The 18167-nt window shown below is 39.3% G+C and overlaps 1 protein-coding gene across 1 annotated transcript; it reads right to left on the bottom strand.

The window, feature by feature from the left end:
- Positions 1–10113: 10113 nt before the first annotated feature.
- Positions 10114–13339, bottom strand: LOC121674664 (UPF0500 protein C1orf216 homolog). The gene is made up of 2 exons (XM_042049178.1): positions 12707–13339; positions 10114–12121 (listed from the first exon to the last, which is right to left on the bottom strand). The coding sequence occupies exon 2, from the start codon at positions 12094–12096 to the stop codon at positions 11308–11310; it is 789 nt and encodes a 262-aa protein (XP_041905112.1). The 5' UTR covers positions 12097–12121; positions 12707–13339; the 3' UTR covers positions 10114–11307.
- Positions 13340–18167: the final 4828 nt, after the last annotated feature.

Genomic DNA, 18167 nt, shown 5'->3' with positions numbered 1-18167 from the left:
GATTTATATAGCTATATAAATTTATAAAACCATTATAAACAAATATATCATTTATAATTTTAATAAATTATAATCTATAGTAAGTTATAATAAGTTATCTAAAGATTGCGGTTATATAAATTTATATAAATAAATAAAATCACAGTTAGTTTAGCTTAGTTTAATCTCTACAGCCTGCTTCTGCAGAGAGAGTGCTTGGCTAGGAGAGCTCTGTGATCCTCAGGCTGAGCAAGCACCAGCTGACAGAACCAATTTTATATCCAAGGCAGAAATTACACAGAGCCCAGGTACCAGCCACTGTTTGTGATGCTGGTGAGCACTATTGATAAACCTTGACACTTTTAAGAGTGTGAATGGCTACTCAGCAGTGCAGGGATGCACCCTGGAAATAACAGCAGCTGCTCCTGCCCACAACTGCATTCCTGTTTCTGTCTTTAGCCAAGTGTTCATGAGCCGCACAGATCAGCTCATAACCTCCAAAATTTTCTGTGGGTTATATCTTTATGGAGTTTCATGCTGGTTTGTGTTCTGCTGAAGAATCAATTTTTGGAGTCATATAACTTTAGCTTTAAATTCTTTTTTCTAAAAGGTAGGTTTCCAAACTGGGCATATAAACCCTAGGGAATTAAAAACCGTACAGTTAATTAAAAAACAAGCACTTTTTTTCCTAAAATCCAGCAAGTTTTCCAACTCAGAAAGACTATTTAATTGGATATTGGAAGGACAGAAAAAAGAAAGAAATTAAAATTTTTAAAACCTTTCCTGACAAATAACAACTTTAATTTTGAATCCCTTGTTCTATTTCCTTGTCTCTGCAATCCATATGATAACTCACAACAATTATTCAAGATTCACCTTTTCACATAATTTCTTTGAATACAAAAAGATCCAAATGAATAAAACCAAACCAAAACAAAATAAATAAAACCAAAAATTAAAACAAGGTTTATATTGTTTATCTTGTTTTTAATGAAAGAATGAAACAGCCTGTCCAACTCCCACAGGGGCCTTTTTTTATGCAATCTTAATGATAATTAACTGACAGTGATTGATGGCTAGTACTGAAGTAATAGTAGATACAACTGCACAATTCCATCCAATTCGCTTTTCTATTTTTTACCAGTCCTTGTTTATTTCTGAATAATATCAAATGAATTATTTGTCCAATTATAATTTCACATTTAAAGTTCATCAGAAATGCATTTGCCCAATTGTTCTGTCACTTTGCTGACGGGGATTTCATATAGTCAGATTTCATTCTGTGTCAGGTTTAAGGAAGGCAACTACTTTTGCCTTGGAAATACATGAAAACATTCACATACATTTCCATATATTTTGTAGGCAGAAGTATTTCTGCTGGAAAATGGGCCCTGGCACACTGGGGCCGTACAGAATTTTTGAATGTGTCCATGTGGAATTATGTTGAAGGGAATATGAGTCTTTTTTAGCTTCATTTCAAAATGTTGTTGTTAGCATTGTAGTCATCTCTAGGGGTGTTTTTTATATGCCCTGAACTGTTTTTCCACAAAATCACCTTTGCTGAGAAACTCCCAGAGTCTCACATTCAACTTTGGTTTTGTTGAAACTCACAGCCTCTCATATATTGTCTAGAATGACTACGTGAAATTACTACAATTTATTCTTTATTCTTCAAATCTACTGTTTTAAATAATTGTTGCCATTATGCTGGTTGTGTCACCCTTAAAATTTTGTATACATATCAGCTATTTTAAAAGTTTTTTGCAGAGGTCTCTTGCTTTACCAGGAAAATGGTCCAATTTGAATTGTGTATGTTACATAGAAGACCTCACGTTTTAAGTTTCTTCATCTGACAGGTGAATTCTCTCTAGTATTTTATCACTTCTTGCCTTTAAATGATATTATTTTAAGTGCTTTTTTGAAAGACTCTTTCTTTCTTTTATTGGTTGAAAGAAAAATAAGTTCTTTTTAGACATGCAGCGTTCCCTTAACAGCTTCACTGCCCTTTCAGTGTGTCATTACATATAACAAAATGTACACACAATGCATCCCTTGGGAGTTGAAGCTTATCACGGTGCAGTACTTTCAAAGTGAGTGTTTTATACCATTTGGCACCCTGAGGACATGTGAGGTGACACCACTGATCTCTCAGGAGAGACCTCACTGATTTCTTACTGCTCTTGCTGATGAAGAAATTAGTCAATAACTATATTTTGTAAATTCGAGCAGCCGTTTCTTTCTTTCTCTCTCTCCCGTAAGAGAGAGGCTGTGGTAAAACTGCATCTGCCTGGGCCTCAAGGCATGTTCAGTTCTTGCCTACCTTTATGCCCTCCTTGATGAGAGTAACAAATCAAGTTCAAGCATCCTGTACTGAGGGATCCTTCACTAGCCAGACACTGCTAAGCCCTGACTAGTAGGTAAGACTTTCATGGAGGTCTATCAACAAGTCTCAATCATCCATACAGGTTATTGCTCAGGGACAAGGGACACCTCTTTCTGCCCAGGGGCTGCCTGCTGTCACTGAAGCATCCTTTTCCAATACAATCAGTGATCATTTGACACACAGGGGACTTCCAGACTTCCAGGATTATGGCCAATAAACCTTCCCCACTAAGAGAAGAACAACCAGTGGCCATGAATCATGCATTTTTCAAGCACTAGAGAAGATGGGCAATACATAAATACCTCCTTATTTTTGAGGGATGCTTTCCTTAAGAATAAGCTGGGAAGTGTTGGTCTGTGCACAAGAAAACATATCCCTGCCTCGTGCAGAAATGACATAGTTCCACTGCTTCAGAGACAACTACAAATGGAAAAAAATTATTGCAAGAAAACTGAAGGTGTTCTGTTGGGTTTTTTTCCATTCAACTGAAGGAACAAAGCAGCAACAACAAATGATTTTGTGTCAAAAGAAGCCTTCCTTCCAAGTCACCTGAAATTAAACATTTCCTTGTCACACATTGTGAGCAAAGTAAGGGACACAAAATCATAGAATGGTTTCAGTTGGAAGGGACCTTAAAGACCATTAAACTTTTTTTACACAATGAGAAGCAGTACAAATAGGAAAGGCTGAGGGGCTCCACTCCACTTCCCCCAATTTAAAACATTAGAGCAATTCTGAAATCTCTGAGCAAATGGGTGACTGTGGTGATCTGTTTACCCACTGCTTCTCTTATCCCGTACTGTTCCCCCCTGCTTTCCCTTGCCCCTAGCCCTGGCCATTCCCTCCGGTTCTCCCTATTGGTTCCTGTACCCCAACTCCGCCCATGTACCGCCCCTGCGATCTGACAAAACCCTCCTGCGCCCAGATCACGAGGTCTCACTGCCTCTGGAAGTCACTGGGACAAGATGTAACCATTAAGGGTCCTCTGAAACCCTCATTGAGACACCCTTCTCGCCTCCTTTGCCATCACTGAGTTGTAGAGCTGACAGCTAGCCAGAGTAAGAGAGTGGAGCCGTCCGAAATGGACTGCGGGAGGGCAAAATGGTCGCACTGCCCTAAGCAGCTCTGCTGAGCTCTCAGGGAAAGCTGCAGCCTGCTAAACCAAACCTAGCACTGCAACACGTGACTTAAGTTCAAAACCCATCAGGTAAAGATAGAAAAGGAACTAAGCACTTCCAAGTCCTAACCTCTGTGATGCTGGAAGGGTTGAGAGGCCAGGCCAGCTACATACTCTGCACTCTGCACATAAGCAGTTTCTTCATCAGAGAAAATTACTCATGAATATGGCACAAATCAGTACTTTCCAACGGGCTTTCTTCTAATTTTATGCACACCCACCTATCATATCTGTGTAAGTAACATCAGAAACATATAGTAATGGAGACACTCATCTGATTATAAATAATTTATTATCTGACACAATCTCAAGTTTCTTCACAACAAGCAAGAATTATAAAATGCATCCAAGACTTATGGAAAGAATGATATATTTATATTCCATGGTACTTCATATATGACAACACCTGAGATTATTTTTAGATCTGATGCCACAGGGTAAAAGACAACCTTAATTTTGTGCTGGCAGGCCATTATAAAACAAAATAGCAGTTAGACTGACCTTCCAGATCCTATGTTGTACTATCTCTTGATCTCCCAAAAGCATGAGTATAGATTTATAAACTTCTGTCAGGACCACCTTCATGTTTTGATACTTTCGGCTTCAAGTAAAGCCAGTTATCAAAGTACTTCTTGGTAAGATATGGAGTTTACAAAAGGCTTCATGGGTTTCAGGACAGAATCTAATTTACCTATACAAGTAGTTGTTCTGCTGCAGAACCTAGAGAGACCATCTTATACTGCAGAATCATGACTGTTCTCTTCACTGCCTAAATCAGACTTTAGCTTTTCTGTTCAAGTCTTAGGTCCACAGAACAAAGAACGATGAAAGACAAGGGACTTAATCTCACTGTGTCTTGTCTGTGGGTAATTTAGAGGAAAATGTTTGAAAGTAGAAAGCAGATACCAAACCACACTGGAAACAGTAGCATTGATGTGCACTAAAGAGCAATGTGAAAGGAGAGCAAGAAGTTAGATATTCCAGTGCCTAGTTTTGGACTTTCATTTCAGAAGATTTGGACCAGGCCAGTTCTCCTAGTTCCTGTTGCATGTTCCTGCCATGCAAGCAGTGGAAAATGAACATATCAGCTATGGACAACCTGAAAGAGACCAAGAACTCTGTTGTGACCCTAGTTCAATTTGCAGAGCTGAGATTTTACGGATAAAAAGAGGACAGTCCTCCAACTCATGTACCAGAAAAATGAACAACACCCAAAGCCTATGTCATTTTTCCTGGGAAGTTTCTTTTCAAAACAGAAGTATTAGCTAAAGGCATTTCCTTCTCTTTGAATTTTTGATAGGTCTGGAAGAGAACTCTCCTATTTGAAGCAGAATGCTCACAAGATCACAAAAATGTCTCCTCCAATAATGGGAACAGAGTTTATTTCTACTTCCCTTTGTCCCATGCAGTTTCAGGCCAGGTTTTCTAACAGTTTGAAGGTTGTTATAAGGCAAGCAACCAGCCTCTTTCCAGAGTGGACAAATTAACTGATTAAAACCCCTGCTGCTGTCATGACTCTGTATACACAATTCTATTCTTACTGGAAACTTTGCTTGCCAAAATAATATCTAGGTAGGTACAGAAGTTCCAGGTTGTATTCTGTTATACCCATCTGTACAGGCACCCATGAATTTTGAGCCACCATTGCTTTACCATCACATTATATGGGGGAATTGGAAGAATGGAAAACAGCCTCTACTAAACTTGGTGATTCATTTAAACAAGCTTTGTTTCAGTAAAGCAAAATTTGTACCAGTCTACATCCCAATTACCTCAGACAAATCTGCCATGATTTGTAATTACATTATTATTTTAAATTAATCCATCCATGAATTACAGTTGTCTTTTGTTTATTCACTTGTTTAGGCCAGTCTAAAAAAATGAGCAAAGCTTTCAACCATTCATAATAAAGGCAAAATGACCAAAAAGACCTACTTTTTTTTTAGTTTGCATTAATGAGTTCATCCCAAAATATATATGCAATAATAGAGGAAATTAAGTTATAAATGTAGGGATGTGCTCCAAGACACCATGAAAATCTGCATGCAAATGCATAATAATCACAAATCTACATTATTACAATATTAAAAAATACCTACAATTAAATTATCATGTGGAAATAATCATAATATTATTGGAAACTCAATTATTGTGGCAACCCTTGTCGGGGAATTAGCAGGCTATGGCAAAGGCAAGTCAGACCTGAATTCATCAAATATATATTATCACAATATTACATGTTCACTTCGATTCCATGCAAAGACAAACATCCTCACTCACTAGTATCTGCTCAATGCATTTGTATTATTCATGAACAACTCTGTGATCTATTATACATACAAAACTGATTGTACGCTGCTTGCCTGAGGCTACAATGCAGAGACACAGAATTAATTTTATTATATACACATGCATGATAATTGTGTAGAATTCGGTCAAATATCAAACTCTGCTCCTGTGCTCCATTATTTTACTTTCCAAAAAGAGGTCTAAGGTCAGCAGCAATTTCTCTTTGGTGACAGTGAAACTCTTTGTCATTTAGAGTAGAAAGTTCCTGGGTACTAACGAGCCTGGTGCTGTGATGAATGGTCACACATTCCCTTTCCTTTCCAACCCCCACTCATCAAAGGGAGAATGGAACTTTTATTGAGATTCTCAAGAATTCCTTGCCTCTCATGCACACAGAAGTCACTTTGGGCTGTGGATTTGGAGACTTCATTTGTCAGAGATGGAGGAAACTTTTTCATTTGTTTTGTAGACTTGGCTAAAATTGTGTGAGAAGATGATAAATACAATTAGGGAAACTTACTTGCAGCTGTGAGAACCTTTGTTATTTCAAAACATTTTAGTAAAACCTCTAAAAATGTTTTCACAGAACCCTCTCCTCTGCTTCAAGTTTTCACTAAATTATAAAAAAACAAACAACTAATTCCCCTTTCTTTAATAGCACAAGGGATTTATGGGAAGGCCTTCTCAAAATGTAGAAAAGCCAGAAAGACAAAGATTAGTGCCATACAAGACATTTGTAATTGTTTGAAGACACTAGGAGAGAAAAATGCATCAAAATTGAGAAGGAACATGTACAAGGCATACTTCAAAGTCCTGACATGGATTCAAATGACATTGGAGGTCAGCGGGACACTCACCTTCAATACATTACAATTTAGGTAAAAGCCAGAGTTAGGGGAGTAAGTTGTGTGTATAAATTTTGGCAAAAATAACTACCGTCATTCAACTTCAGTGATGGGTATCAGCTCCCACAGTGCACAAACAACTCTTAGTATGCATCTAGCCTAATGATCCAAAAGAGTTTTTTCAGGAATGAGAAGAAGTAAAAGGTTATCCTTAACTGAGAAAAGAAACTGTTCAGTGTGACATTCTCCATGCTGCATTAAAATCAAACCCTGAAACATCTTGTCCTTGTAGTTCCACTCCTATTCTCCATCCACCATCCAGGCACTTAGCTATCACACTTTGAATCTCTGAGCTTTAAAAATGAAGAACACTTACTCCTTGCCCAGTGCATTTGGAGTATGGTCCCACGCGAGCATATCCCAAATCCATCTTTGCATTACTGCCCTGCTTTCAACAGTCATAAGCAAAAGGGGCTCTCCAAAGCATTTATATTCTAGATTAATAACATTTATAGAAATAAACTGTGACAAGGACTCTAAAGAGTTTCTTCAAGTCTACTCATCATCCAGGGATGATCTAAACAACCTCATCTTTAAATCTATGTTTTGTATGCTTATGTCATCACCAGAGTCCATAATTTTCACAGTTCCAAGGACAAGGCAGGGTGATCTGCATTTAGTAGTATATGACTTGTAAGTTTACCACAACATCATTAATTTACTTCAAACCCATCAAATCTTCACTGTCCTAATTAAAAAATATGACAGACGCATAAGAAAATCTCAGGAAGGGGGAACTGAACAAATCTATTGCATAGCTACATCACAAAAGGTAGTAAGTGAACGTGTTAAGGGGACTGTTTATCTTGGCTGACTCATGGCCATCAACAACCGAAACAGCAAAAACATGGTTCTGACCAGTCTCCAGGGCAGCAGTTTAGCTAACTGAAATGCTGGAAATGCAGAAGGAAAGCACTTGTGTTAAAGAACATCTCAGTAATGCATTTTGTCCCTTAAGTATACATAACTCCATTCTGTTCTTGAATATTTCTGATTTTAAGTTGGCACAAGCTACAACTTTTTTAGTGTTAGCAACTATTCCAAGAGGGCTGACACCTTTTAAATATTCCACTCTTTCACAGTAAACCCATGATTATTTTCTGCCATGTCAGAAATAGGTGAGCAGCAGGACCTTACGGTTCAGGCAGCATCATTTACCTTCAACCTTTGCTGTAAAAGTACACAAGTTGTAAGGTTGCAGGGAAGATTTCTCCCGGAGATTGTTCGTTTGGCAGGCTCTGGAAGTCAGTAAGGTAATGGAGAGAAAGGCCCTACTGAAAATGCTTGTTTTGGCATCATTACCCCAGTTCCTGTGAGGGCCATGAGTTGAATTCAGATAAAAATACAAATTCTAAGAAATTTCATTGGACCTCACCCAAACTACCAAACCCCTTAAGAACATGAGGAAATCAAATAATATGAGATGAACCACTTTTGTTCAACCTGAGACTGTTGCTCAGTCTGATATGCCTGAAAAAACCTCCATGAGTTACCCATGGCATTCTGAAACTTTCTCACTGGGCTTCCACTCCCAAAATACAGTAAAACATACAAGGAAAAAAAACCATAGCACATTTTCCAAGCTTCTAAAATAAACTCATTTTAAAAATCATATTGCTTTTAACTGGTTTTTCCAACTCCACTTATTAGTAACCACACTAGAAGCACCAGCTAAAAAGTAAATTCTTGCAAAGACTGATGTTATTTCCTCAGTTAATATTTATTTTGCATGTATCCATAGAAGTACTACATGGAAAGAGTGTGCACACACACAATAACTCTTGGCTTCATTTTCCTACCAGCTATCAGACAGCGTTGCTCATGCACAAATCTTTCTGTATTTAATATTCATAATGCAGAACATCTACTGATCCCAGTTAGGATCAAGAAATTTTATGAGGTGTTGTACAAAACAAAGACTATCACTGTTCTGCCACAAAGAATTTACAGTTGGACAGATTGACAGACTAACTATTTCTGCACTGGCTGTTATAAGTATTTCTTGATCTTATTCTAGTCACTCCTTAATGCAAATATAACACTATAGGTAACTCTATGCAGTAATGTAGGGCACTCTTGCAGCAAATATAGGACAATGCTGTACTTCAGCAGCTACTAAGGCAAAACAGTTACTCTGTTTTAACAGGGTTTTTTGTAGTTTGGGGGCGGTGTTATATTTTCATTGATCTATTTTATTCAGTGGAAAGTTACATGATAGTATTAGTCAACCTGAATACACTTTAAAAAATAATTCTTTTTCAGTTCAAAAGAAAAGTTGGCTAACATTAACAACAATATTCATTTTGACTGTCTTCCTAATGGAAACAATTTGACATTTGGTTTCAAAATTCAGCAATTTTTTGAGATGTGACCTTCCCCAATATATCTTTCCCCAAAGGAGGTGACACCACAGTGGTTTGCTTGTACTTGGTTCACAAAACAATTACTCTTAACTAGTGACAAAAAGGCTTTTCTAGTTCAAGAAGTATGGGGGTGAAAAAAATTTTAAAATCTTTACATAGCCCTATTGGCCATGATCAACTCCTTGATTCCTTCTTGAGAGGCACGTGAAGAAAGAACAGGTTACCTCTGAGGTGAGTTTAGTATTTAAGCATTCTTTGGGAATCCTGCACTGCTGAGAGAGAACAGCTTTCCCAAGGCTGAGCAGAGAGCTAGATGGGATCAGAGCTCAGGAGTAATGCTTCCCAGTCACATGCGACCACCAGCTCTCTTCTGTAGCCCACTAAAGGCCTCTGGCAACCTGAATTCCCCAAATGAGGCAGTAGAGGATGCTCCTTCAAATATCTCCTTGATGCCAAGGATGTTTCTATGGTAATTCTGCATTCAAAGTTACTGGTTCGTGCTGCATGAGAGGCTGCACAAGGGCCCAAGGAAATGAATGAACCTATCTAAGGTTGTGCATACCCAGGGGGCTTCCATAATTTTGGGTGCACAGAAATACAAAGATGGAATAATGACAATGTTGTGCTGCACTTCATTTGTTGAATTACTTCAATACCTTGTTCGCAGATGTGTGCATGTGAATCTAATCAACCAAACTCCTCGTAGACAGCAGAGATTATTTTGAGAGATTATTCCTGCTTCTGCTACAGAAAAAGAAGCACCAGCCTTTCACAACCTCTTGAATACAGGGAGGTGCGTGTGCACGCATACACGAATACACATATACCCCTCTCTCTATATGCACTAAAAGAAAGGTGAGAATAACAATTTTCCTATATATAACACATTCTCATAAAGATAGGATGATTAAAAGCAGACCTGCCTTTTCATGCAGAAAAAAACCCACACCAAAACCTGTTTGATTGTTTATCTAGTTAATCAATTATATAAAAGAAAACAAAACAAAAACAACGGGGAAAGGAAAGCTGGCATGATCAGAAATATATTTGAAAAAAAATGTGATTTCTCCATATCCCTTGAAATCCTAGAAAAGGAAACTTTTTTGTACCTTTTCTTCTTGAAACATATTTTGCTTCCGATTCTAAAACAGCACGTTCAACTATTCAATTTGCTGTTCAATAATAGTGACTCACATTGCCTTTTAAATGCATACAAAAAAGTTGCATCTTTTTGTTTTCATTTTCCCTGCGTGTTTGTTACATACTGACATCAAATTCCCTGCAGGCATCCTAACCTTGCAATTGGAGAAACAGCGCTCCAGGGTTTTCCACATGTCTAATACACCTGGATAAAAAGTGCTAATTGTCACCAACTTCCATTAAATGACAGCAGTAAGGCACAAAATATGCTTGATTTGCAGATGCTAGTGCCACTGGGAATTAGCAGCAGATTAATAATTGTGCAGACCTTGAACATTCCCCTGGCACTGCCAGCCTGGGTTTCCAGTGCAAGTGTCAGACTACAAGGCCTTTGTTTTTAGCTTACTTTCCTGAGGAAATCAGGCTTAGGCATTTTCACTCCTTTACTCTGTGTGTTTGGCTGGCCTACCTTCCCACAATAATTTCTGGTTAATCTGAATAAATTTTAAAGGAAAGTAGAGGTTGCAAACATACAGTGTCCTTAGCAGTTTTGTGAAAAACAGCCAGCTAGGTAGATATAATCAAGCCTGAGATAAGTGTTTCAAATATCCTGGCTTTTTAGATTCAGGTATTCTTGCAGACAAATAAACCCTAATTCTGTTCAAATTTTGTTGGTGCTGAAATTAGAAGGGACATGTGCCATATCACATATTCAGCAGGCAGCAACCTTGCATCCAGGCACCTTTACAGATCAGGTGACAGACTAGGTTCCCAGTTTGAGGTGATTTTTTTCTTTTTACAAACCTATATGGCAAAAAAATCCTTTTCGCCTTGAGGCTTTGAGTGGGCATCAGGAGTCAGCTTCTTGCACAGGTTCACCCTTGCTCTTTTTTCCTCCAGATAAATTCAGGGGCCAACACTTTACCTTCTCTCCTCTTTTCTTGCTCTGCTGCTGCTGCTGCTGTTTCCTCTCCACTCTTGGCGCACATGAGGACGCCACCCCTATGGCACGCAAGCTTACTGGCAGCTCTGGTGGCATTGCAAAGCTCATTTCTGCAAGCAGCAACATGATTATGGTGAAGGTGAGGGTGAGATTGAGCAAATGTGTTTCAACACTTCTTTCTTTGTATTTATCACTGTGCCATAGCATTCCTGCAGCCTGGCCTGCTGCTGCTCCAGCTGCCTATGCAAACTCCTGATGGAGCGCAACAGCAGGAGCCGTCGGTACATAGCTAGCTGGAGACGGTACTTTTCCTTTTCCTCCTTTTTCTTATTTTCTAAGGCCTCCGCTACTTTTGTGGTCTTCATCCAAATTACACAGCCCAAACTGCAAGAGGCCATACTGCCCTTGGTGCCGCTCCGTGCCTGCTGCGTGTGGCAGTCTCCGGGGTCAGTCCCAGCCTTCAGGGCCTCACTGGCCTCAGCGGGCACCCTTAGGGCCTGCAGCACCTCTGAACTCCATTCGCCATCACAGCAGGGGCTTTTGGAGTGCAGGGAGGCAATGTTCACAGGCAGCAGGTTATCAGCTGCCTCAGGACATGAGGAGGCATCTAAAGATGCATCCACAGCTGCCAGAGGATGCTCAGCCAGCCCAGCAGCTGTCCTCTGTGCCTGGCCACCACTAACTGTCTCTGGGCCAGTCAGGGCTTTTACCTGGGCCACTGCCCTGCTGGAGAGGACAGACAGTCTTTCTGGCACCGCTGAGCTTCCCTCGTCTTCATTAAGGCCGTCTAGCAAAAGGCTGGCAGAGCAATCAGGGGATGCTGTTAAAGCACCATGAGTCGGAAATCTGTCTTCATCATCACTGCTGTTTTGGATCTCCTCTTCATCTCTTGATATTCCAGTTGCTGTCTCAGCCATTTAATGCATGAGCTACAGAAACTTTCTGTGGACAAAGTGGAAGTAAAAGGATTTCATTTCCACATACACACAGAGAGAAGCCCAGTGCAGAGTGACATTTGAAGAAAGAACCTCTTTTTATATTTAAGCAATGGACCTATTACTTTTCTAATAAAGCACAACCCTTGGGTCACTTCAGGCCATTTCTTGTGATTTGCATTAGATGTTCTTCGAGACACAACATTAATCCAATAATAATTAAAATGATATACTGTACTATTAACATTCTCAAATCTTTAAAGGCAAGTAATCTATCCCTGCAGCACTGGCTGTGCTGACTAATTAAACAGAATACAGTTGTAAATGGGCATTGTAAGCACTTCTCCCATTTAAGAGCACAGGTCTAACAAGTGTAGTTTGTAGAGATGGACGAGTTATCAGGATTGATCAGCTTTAAAGGGAGGTGTAGGTACCACAAACAGTAGGTTGCATTTAAATGCCTTCTCCAAGATTAATTTGTCTGCTACCAGTTTGTTTACAAGGTTGCCTTTCCCCCTCCTATTAATTCTAACAGTAAAGCTATATTAGCACCACACTAGCCAAAGAGAGGAAAAAGAAATCAAACACTTACCGAGGTTACTGGGGGGAAGGAAAAGAGTTACAGTGCATTGTGTCTGTGTATCATGTTTTCTTGAATGTGAGTCAGCACAATCTGGAACAGAAACATCACAGTGCTGGAGCAGGAGCAGCAACAGCATTACGCTGTTCCACCCAGCAACAACACAGTCAGTCCCAATCACAGAGGAGTGCAGGGCTGCTTTCTTACTCCTCAGTGGGCATTCCTCCCTGGCATGCGGCTTTTATGTCATCTTTGAGCATCAAAATGAATACCAGGATTGGATGGCACTTTTTTCCCACCTCAAAACCAAACACACCTCATTCACCCATTCTGCAGGGGGCAATACCTATGGCCCTTCCCATCCCTGACAGTCAGCAAGGAGGTAGTACAGCACCAAAAGAGGGTGAGGCATTCCAGACTCTGGTATGCATGTTTTCCTTCAGAAAAAGCAAGCTTAGATAAACTTCAGCTGCATGAACAAGCTAAACCTAAAAATGAAGCAAGCATTCAGCACCAACCAAATGCTAAACATGAAGACAGGCAGAAGCTGTAGATCGAAGTGGTTAATGTACACCCATGTTTAATGAGGCTGGCCTAATCTTTAAAGAGCAGCACTACATCCAGCTAAACCATCCCACAAAACAATAAACTTTATCTGCACTTCTGATGTTCAGAAAAGCTACCTTCAGCATCATCTCTTGTTGTAATGCCAGGAACAAAATTCACAAACGATCTATCTGCATCTACTTCAATCAATTTACCACAGGGCTTCAGTTGCCCCAAGACTTTCTCTACTCCATTCTGCTAATACAAATAGAAGAAAGAAGCAATCCAAAACACTAGCTAAAATCTTTCTGCAGCTGGAAAAAAATGAAAGTAGATCCTATCTCCACTTCTACGTGTGCTGCAACACAGATAATATTTTTTTATTTTTCATCTGCACTGACTAGCCTTCTTTCTGATTAATCTGCTAGGATATGCTTACAAACTTGAACACACAAAGCCTGGTTAACATCAATTCGGATTTGTACCCCAAGGTATAACTTGAATGTATTTTTTGGTGCAAGAGATAATTTGCACTGAATTTGTAAAATAAACTAAACCTGCTGTGTTTATGTGCCAAATCATGCTGTAGATTATATAAATAATACTCGGAAGAGATTAATATCCAGTGAGTTAATATACAGTGCAAGTTTATATCTTGGTAATTCCCATTTATCTGAATCACAAGCTATGGTAATTGAAGAATATGGAATTCAGATAATGGGGAATTTACTGTATTAACATGTTGAAAAGGTTCATTGCAATACAGCATTATGGAGAGAGTCCCTTGGTTTCAGCTTCTCTTGTCTCCAAAGCACTGCAGGCATATCTCCCACTCCAAAGAGGACAGGGGATGGGTGCTAGGTAGTGTACCTGATCTCCAGCTATGTCAGTACTTTTCTATCAGCTATAGTATTCTGTTCCTCACTTCTACATTTGTAGCAATTTGCTGCAACATAAGTATTTTCTAATAGTCTAACAAGGCATGAAAAAACAGAGTTTTAGTTTCTGGGGTGTTTCTTGTAGTTTTGTTTGTTTGTTTTTAGGTCCTGGGTTTTGTTTTTTTGTTACTTCTCTGCTGCTCTAACTTTTTCAGCAAAATTTTACAGTCAGTATTCCTTAAAGAGATGGGCAGGGAGACAAAAAAGTAATTTTGCACACCAAATTACTGTCACCAAAAATAATAATAAATGTTTTGTAGGTGTGGATCTGAATGGAATAGATAGCATCTGATGCAGTCAACTAAACAGTAGGACTCCAATCGAAACTCATTTATATAGATGGCTTTTCATAGAATATTAGGACTTTATCTGTAATATATGAAGCTTAATAGCAAAAAAAAAAAAATTCAATCCATTGGACTTAAAGAACCAGCAAAATAGAAATGGGCATTTATGCAAAATTATGCAAAAAATACATAATTACTATTGCTAAAATACAAGTATCATTTATGGCTAGGGCTGCATGCATCTTTCTATTATAGCACTTCCCTCCATTGTTCATGACTTCATAAAATCTCAGCTAAAGGATCAGATGCAAAGGTTCTAGATTCAGTTTCTGCCTGAATACATACTAAACACTTCAGCCACAAAATAGAGATGCTCCAGTACAAAAGTGGGAGCAAAACCAGTCTTACACTGGGAAGACTTAAGGAAACCTTTCAGGAGAAAGCTCTTTTGTGTAACTGACAGAATGGTGAACAGGGAACAAGAGCACACCTCATTTCAATGGAAACGTGTAAATTCTTGTTCTGATATCACACAACAATCCTATTCACCTATGACTGTTACCTTGAAGAAGTGGCTCCTACAGTTTATCTCCCTTTTATTTGCAATTTGACAGACCAATAGAGACCTGAAAAGACCTTATGTTAGTTTCGTCTTCAAAAGGCACATTGTGCTATTTCTCTGGTGAAGAAATAGAAGAGGAGAGTTTGCTGTTCGTCCTAAGAACCTGTCTCAGGCAGATTCTGCTCAATGCCACTTGCTCACCCCTGAATTTGTTTTCCCGTTTGTGGGAACCTTTCCAGGCAGAAGCTGCTTCAGATTTCACAGTGAACATTTAGGTCAGACCAACGCACTGAGAATTTCAGGTAGGTAAAACAAAAGCCAAGATGTCTTCAGTTGAGGTTCATTGCCTTTCATTACCACTCACTCACAGGTTGATGCAACTGCAGCAGTTTCAAGGTACCGATAGACCCTGGGAAGCCACCTTCAAGCTGTCAGTCTTGCACACCCCTGAGAGGTCTATGCCAGCAGAGGCTTTTAATCCATCACACTCTTTCAGGCAGTATTTACAAGAGGTGCTGGGCTACCTGCAGGCTCATAAATGTAAGCACGTGCTGAAAGTCTCTGTGCTTGCAGGCTGGTGGAATGAGAGCTGAACCATCACAGTGGGGTTTTGTGTGGTAGCAGAAAAAGCTTGGGCACAGGGGAGTCCCTGCAGATAGCCAGGACAACTATTTCTCCTTTCTCTTCCAAATGTGATGCCATTCTCAAGCATGGGCAGATACAAGGACAGGAAGGTGCTTGGGCTTGTTACTACATTAAGTGCAAATCTTTTACTGAATTTCAAAGCATAACAGCCAAATGCATTTATAAACAGCATTAACGGTGAGATCAGCATCGGTGAAGATAGGCCATTAAAAGACCATGGCCTGGGATGCTATGTTGTTTTGTATTTCAGTTTGGGGAGTATTTTTAACAAAGTATTAAAAAGTATCCTATTACACAGGAGTGTAATTACATATTTTATATTAATTGCTCCTAAAGATCAAAAGCCATATTTTGTCTGTTAATGTACACACTCACATGGCCTTGTAAGAACTCAATGAGATCCACATATGTGCATCTCAGGCCTAAATTTTTCCCCAAAGATTCTTTAAAATCCTTTTACAGGGCAGTAAGTCGTAGAAGAAAGTCATATGTTCCCTTTCTTCTGCCTTCATACCCAAAACAGGCAGGAGTTACAGGCTGTTCTGCATTGCACCGGATGGTAACAGGATCCCAAGGGGCGAGTGGCCAGCCAGGAATTGCCATCGTTCTGCTCTCATGCTCATCCACACCCAGGAGTTTCTCCAATGCTTCTGCACACAGACAAATAAAAAATGGAGCCCACCGATGACATCAAGAAATGCTCTAAATATTTCAGAGTCAGGGAAAAGCATTGCAGGACATCTCCATGGCTTTCAGACAGAAGGAAATTAGGAACATGTACAGAGATGCAGCACAATTGTGTGTTCTGGAAACATTTAAGAAAAGTAGAGTGAATACATGACTTTACCAGTGAAGAAAGGTTCAATGGCTTTAAACTTGAAAATACAGGCATTTGAGCAGACCATCTTTATATTAAGGGTAAAAGACATTGAAACAATCTGCCACAACTGGTAAAAATTAGCAGGCTTGCTGCCAGCCTCAACAGAGCTGCCTGTCAGAGGTGCAAATCTCTAAAGGAGTAGACTCACACTGCTTTCAGACTGAGTTTGAGTTGAGTGTGCAAGCTTCGAAGTCTTAAGACTGCAGGTGCCAAAGTGACCCAAACATTAGGAAGGGCTTGATGACAACTCTCACTGCAATATCTTGGCAACTCTACCCCTAACTCTGCTTGGGCTTAGCTATTCCCAGGTACAAAAAATGAAAAATACATTTATATGGCCTTATAAAGATATTTTAGAACTGAAATGTTTTGCTTTTTCCTCAAGGCAGCAGCTGTTCCCCCATCATCTATGCAGAAAGCATTAGTTTACAATTTCAATCACCGCTCACCAAGTGAAAGAATAACAGCATCATTGCCCAAACCAGTCTAAGTGCACATTCCTGCCATCAGTTCCACAGAGCTGTGTTTTTATGCTCAAGCAGCCACAAAGAACTTTCCAAAGTCTTGTTATGAACTCAGGGATCTACTTCACCTTGCACAACAAGGAGCTGAAGGTTGTCACAGAGGCCAAGGTGGGAATGGACAATCTGTGGGTACACAAATCTGGGATTTTTCTTGATTTTTCTCCCATCTCAGCAAACTAATTTATATTAGGCAGACCCAACTGGCATCAAATGGGCCAAACAGACTGCATAAGAAGCACTTTAAATATAGTTCTTAAAAATTCCAGCAGATTTCAACATGAAGGAAACTTCATGTTTCTAGAGTGGTTAAAGAATGCTTTGCAACAAGGATGTCTGCAGCATATACCCTACAAATTAGTGGGGAGGCAAATAGAAATCTTTGTAGTGACTTAAAAAACCTTAAGAACTGCCAGTTTACCCCATTTACTTTTTCTGCTTCTAATTGAGAGTATATGCTTGTCTATAATTAATTTTCATACCAAAAAGGAAAATCTGACTATACACTGAAAAAAATTATGAATTGGAAAAAATAATTTTCCTTAACTGTTAGGTGAAAAGGAAATTCTAATGTATCAATGGTTTCATTATTTTTTCCCCCATAACAAAGAAAAGCTTTTGTTTCATGGTAGCAAAATTAAAAGTAACCCTCTACAGTTTGATGCTCCTGTTTCTATTTTTCTTAACCTTAATTTTGTAGAATGCCCATCATTTTGTTGAGGAAAAAATAAAGTGATGGAGAGGGAGAGAAGAAGACGCAAAAGAATTTAAAGCAGAAGATCATGTAAGCTGAATTACAGTCTTCCTATGGAGAAGAGACCAAAAAATTGTTCCTACTTGAAATATTTTGAATAACCACCAGTATTAAAAGATTTAAAGGTATTGCTCATGTACTGCAAGAACTCCATGCCTGGCAGGTGAATACTGGATTACCCAGCCTAGCTGTTAGACTTCAGATGTGAAAATGAGTATGTAGAGAACTCACGTGTCTAGTTACAGTTCACATCCGGTATGCATTGAGAGAAAAATCCTTTCTTCTAATGAATATGTAAACAGGCTATGTAATTTTTGGTAATTGATGCTTATGCTTGCTT

The sequence above is a fragment of the Corvus kubaryi genome, unplaced genomic scaffold (genome assembly GCF_017639235.1).
Source record: "Corvus kubaryi isolate FWS band 111438036 unplaced genomic scaffold, C.kubaryi_AGA036_p1.0 69, whole genome shotgun sequence".
Classification (NCBI taxonomy): Eukaryota; Metazoa; Chordata; class Aves; order Passeriformes; family Corvidae; genus Corvus; species Corvus kubaryi.
Note: the sequence above shows the minus strand (reverse complement) of the source record. Positions and strands in the feature narration are given on the sequence as shown.